At 47.2% G+C, this 5,221-nt stretch overlaps 1 protein-coding gene across 1 annotated transcript; it reads right to left on the bottom strand.

Moving 5' to 3' along the window:
- Positions 1 to 538: 538 nt before the first annotated feature.
- On the bottom strand, positions 539 to 3,542 carry LOC148511428 (uncharacterized). The gene has a single exon (XM_088442269.1). It carries the CDS (start codon positions 3,518 to 3,520, stop codon positions 2,642 to 2,644), a length of 879 nt encoding a protein of 292 aa, XP_088298395.1. The 5' UTR covers positions 3,521 to 3,542; the 3' UTR covers positions 539 to 2,641.
- Between the last annotated feature and the right edge of the window lie 1,679 nt (positions 3,543 to 5,221).

Raw genomic sequence — 5,221 nt, 5'->3', positions numbered from 1 at the left:
TACCGATCCCATCCAAACACACCGTACCGCACGTTATTACATATAGCAACAGAAAACAATAACCTTACTCCAGGGATGCTTAATGAATTTATTCAATAGACTATAGGCCTGAGGCCCTGATTCAGAGCCGGACGCTCTGAAAGAGCAAATAAAGGTACAGTGGACAACTGCGCACAAGGGGGCTGCAAAGAAGGATTGACCGTGGGGGGATCACCAACCCCCAATAGATAAGTCACAAACCAAAAAGATTGGGCAACCCTAAAACTCTGCGCACTCCTTATAAAGTAGCACACACCATACAGCAAAGAAACCAATACAATACTATGAATACAGTCTTACTGCCCAAAGGGAATGTTCAATGTGATGGATGCAGTTCTAGTTCTTCTTGTATGGGATCTCGCCAAAAATGGAAAAAGAGAACTAAACCTTCTATCGGATGAGGTGTTGTCATGTGTGCAAACCACTTATCATACTAACATAAAATAAAGACACTGAGACGTGGATTTGGCAGATAACTTGATGGCGATTTATTGGAGAAATTAATATTATTTATTAATTCTTAAATTAATTAAGGATGTATGGTGGCAAAGAAAGGACGGCCAGAAATCAGCCAGATCTGCTATGCCCACACACAAACAACAAAAGACATAGCAGGCGTAGATCGCCCAGAGTGCATACACATAACCATGTAAACCATGTCAAACACAAAAGGTAACGCTCACCCTCTAACTTGACTACCCACCCGTTTAGGTGATGATACTGCCCCCCGTTAGGTTGGTACAGCCAACTACCAGTCAACGAAGGGAACGCCCTTAACTCATAATTGCACCTGGACTGGTGAACTGCCATTCTTTCCCGCCACTACATAATTAACTACAACAACCTGCCAATAATTGCAAAGGGAAGGGAGGGTGGGCAATCTGGAACCAAGAGGCTTTGGCCCTCACTTCTAGCCCCTTATATAATGTCTCTATTGAAAACCCGCCCCTGCTAACGATAGGCTAACTCTAAACAGTAATTTGCATACATGCCGACCCCCATCCTAGAGGTTTAACACACCTCTTTTCTTATGCAATCTTTCGGTTTCACTAAACCTTCTATCGGATGAGGTGTTGTCATGTGTGCAAACCACTTATCATACTAACATAAAATAAAGACACTGAGACGTGGATTTGGCAGATAACTTGATGGCGATTTATTGGAGAAATTAATATTATTTATTAATTCTTAAATTAATTAAGGATGTATGGTGGCAAAGAAAGGACGGCCAGAAATCAGCCAGATCTGCTATGCCCACACACAAACAACAAAAGACATAGCAGGCGTAGATCGCCCAGAGTGCATACACATAACCATGTAAACCATGTCAAACACAAAAGGTAACGCTCACCCTCTAACTTGACTACCCACCCGTTTAGGTGATGATACTGCCCCCCGTTAGGTTGGTACAGCCAACTACCAGTCAACGAAGGGAACGCCCTTAACTCATAATTGCACCTGGACTGGTGAACTGCCGTTCTTTCCCGCCACAGCAAGGTTCTGCTTAGAAGAACCGCCGCACCGCCACCATACCAAGGACTACCCCAATAACGCCAACACCCTAAAAAGATCCACAAGAAATAATGACACCCCTTCTTCTGTCAAATGAACTCCATCAGCCCTATATAAATGACTAAAACGAAATTGAATGCCCTTATGGTAAATGACACGGCCATCATTGGCCATCACAAATTTGGCTACTGCAAAGTTAAGCTTCTTCCTAGCCTCATCTATAGCGGGAAAACTCCTAACCCCACGCCAGACCTGTCGAGGCACAATGCAAGACCAAAGTAATGTACACGAGGGCCAGGCCGATAGCACCCTCGCCAAATCGTTAATTATATCAAGTCGCAATGCTAAAGAGGACTTCTGTCCTAAGTCGTTGCCTCCTAAATGGGTCACCAAAATACGTGGCCTGCCAAAATTTTTTGCGTACTCTAACAGTCTAGGACAAAAGGAATGCCATCTCATACCCCTGAAACCTATCCAACGGATCCTAGCAGAATGTTCACAAAGTGGAGCATGATCTGAACTCATAAAGCTAGCGGCCCAGAAAATATAAGAATGGCCTATAACCCAAATGTCCTTCGTGTCAAAGAGCAAACCTAAAAATGGAGAAAAGCAGTAAATACCAAGTTAGTAGTTGTAATAAAACAATAAAATTTTATGGTGTATTAGTGGGATCTGAAAGAACAATAAGTGAGTATCTGCCAAAAGAAAAAGTTTCTATTGGTTGCCAGCTTTACTATTTAAAGTGGCTAGGACAAACAAAAAGACACAAAGGGGAAGAATGGGTGGGGGGAAATTGGGAAAAAACATGTGAACTCGGCAAGAGGTAAAATAAAAACCTGCTGAGGGATGGACTATGACCTAATTAAATGTTTTGAAATTAGCCGAATTGAATCCGTCAGATCAGGCAAAAATTGTAAAATCCCTCAAGACTCCCATTGCCAGCAATGGCGAGTAGCTAATCCCGAGTAGGGTAGACAGGGGTAACAGACGAGACAAGACGAGACGGAACTTGAGACAAAAACAAGAAAACCAGGCAAGCAATAAAACATAACATTGAAAATATTACATTGCCCTATGGTTCCAAACAATCTTAATGAGTAGGTCGGATGTAACTTTTATAACTATCCGATTTCCAACGTCCCAGTGACTTAATTTCCGACGGTGAGAAACCCGCAGCAGCTGCCGAAGTTGCGGCGCCGATCCTAAATGAGTGCGTACCAAAATCCTGAGGTGAGAGGCCTAAACCCGATACACACCGCTTCAGAAACCAACCAAACTGGTATTTGGTAAGCGGAGTCCCGTTCAAGTGCATAAGCCATGAACCAGGTACATCCGGGCGTAACAATGCGTAACGCATCGCTAACGCCACAGGGCAGATCCGTTCGTCCTTAGACGGACTCAACGAGAACCACCTACCCCTACCAGTCTGGTCGGTCTTTGACCGCCGTATCCTACAAAGCAAAGCTCGATGAGTGACCGAGATATCCGAGCAGAGCATGGTGGCATCAACCCGTTTGGAAGATGCCACCAACTCCGATACGCGCAATGCGCCGTGAAAAGCCACCGAAAACGCCAGTTGGATCAGGATCGCCTCGTACTCGGTAAACGCCACTTCGGGGACTGCCCCCAGCACTGCCGGAAGCAAATGGGCGTCCACAGGTTTCCTACGGTCAGCAACTGGCCGAGAGACCCGCGCCCAACCCCTTAAAGCCTTCGCAATCAGAAAGCTTTTAGTAACGTCAGGTTGTCCCTTTAATTTAACATAAAATGCAATGCCTGCCAAGGAGCGCGCCACAGAAGCCCTGGATCTACCCCCCAAACGGAGACTCCAAATAAAACAAAGCATCGCACGATGCTGACCCTTACCTGCCTGCCTGCTGCTACGGGAATAGTCTTCCCATTCATGCCAAGCCTGACGATAAGCCCGCAAAGTGGAGGGAGCTAGAGACTGCTCTGCTAAGCCCTCCATGCTGGCTCGATCACCTGCCAAACATAAGAGGGGCAAAGCACAGCATCAACGTCAGCACCAGGGGCCAAAGATCGGAATCTAGCCCACTGAAAACGTGATAACGCATCAGCTATCCCATTCTCTACCCCCGGCACGTGTCTTGCTTTAAACATGATGTTAAAACGCAAACATGTCAGCACCAGCTGCGCAAGCAAACGCAAAACCAGCAGGGAAGACGTGCGTTGACGATTAATCGCGTGCACCACGCCCAGGTTGTCACACCTGATCACGATGCTGCGATTGCGCAAGCGTTCACTCCAGATTTCTAAGGAAACCATTATGGGAAAGAGTTCGAGAAGGAGCAAGTCCCTGGTCAAACCCCTTCCTTCCCATTCCTCTGGCCAATGACCAACGCACCAGGAACCATCAAGGTAGCAACCAAATCCCGTGGCGCCTGCCGCATCGGTGAACAGCTGCAGCTGCAAATTGTCCGCGGGTGGAGGCAACCACAGCCGGACACCATTAAAATCCTGCAGAAACGAGACCCAGACAGAGAGGTCCCGCTTAATCTCTGAGGACAAACGGAGTAAATGTCTCGGCTTAGTGACTCCAGCCGTGGCCCTTTCTAGCTTGCGCGAAAAAACTCTGCCCATAGGAATGACCCTACAGGAAAAGTTCAACAGGCCCAGGAGAGATTGCGCCTGCCGCAGGGTAATTTTATTGGAAGCCGTGCACTCCTCTATGGCATTACGCAATTTGTGAACCTTATCGAGGGGAAGGCGACAGGCGCCCGCCGAGGTATCGATCTCGATACCCAGGAATGACAAGCAAGAGGCAGGGCCCTCAGTTTTGTCCGCAGCAACTGGGACTCCAAAATGAAAAAACAGCGCTTGCAAAGAAAACAACAAATAACTACATCTATCTGAACCAGAAGGGCCGACACACAAGAAGTCATCGAGATAGTGGGCTATCCCATGACCTCCGCAAGAAAATTCCACGCACCAGTGCAAGAAGGTGCTAAATCGCTCAAAATATGCGCATGACACCGAACATCCCATAGGCAAGCACTTGTCTATGTAATATTCGCCGTCCAAGCGAAATCCCATAAACCGGAATGACTCTGGGTGTAAGGGAAGCAGACGAAAAGCCGATTCAACATCTATCTTAGCCATCAGCGCGCCTGGACCATAAAACCTAACTACGTTCAAAGCATCGTCAAATGACTGGTACACCACCGAGGAAACCTCAACTGGTATGGCATCATTTACTGATGAGCCTGGCGGATAAGACAGATGTTGAATAAGCCTGTACTTTCCTGGAATCCTCTTGGGGACCACTCCCACCGGGGAAATCACAAGATCCCTTATGGGAGGTTCTGCAAAAGGCCCTGCCATGCGTCCTAAGGTAACCTCGCTAGCCACTTTCTCCCTAAGAATGTGAGGCAACTCGAACGCAGATTTCAAATTCCTAGGCGAACCTGTGTCAACCTCTCTGCAAATAGGTAACTGGAAACCAAAGCTGAAACCTTTAAACAAAAATTCCGCGTCCCGGAGAACAGGGTACCAACGCAACCATTTTGCCATTGCGGCGACGCAGACGGGGGATGAAGCTTTACTTAGAACCAGCACCTTTTGGCGGCTGAGCAGGCTGTTGCTGAGCACCCGCCTTGAAGCACTTGGCAACTGGGTGGCTGCCACTACATCGCAAGCAGAGGTGACGAAA

This window comes from Taudactylus pleione, unplaced genomic scaffold, assembly GCF_031769625.1.
Source record: "Taudactylus pleione unplaced genomic scaffold, aTauple2 ptg000307l, whole genome shotgun sequence".
In the NCBI taxonomy this organism is placed as follows: domain Eukaryota; kingdom Metazoa; phylum Chordata; class Amphibia; order Anura; family Myobatrachidae; genus Taudactylus; species Taudactylus pleione.
This window is presented reverse-complemented; position numbering and strand designations above follow the sequence as displayed.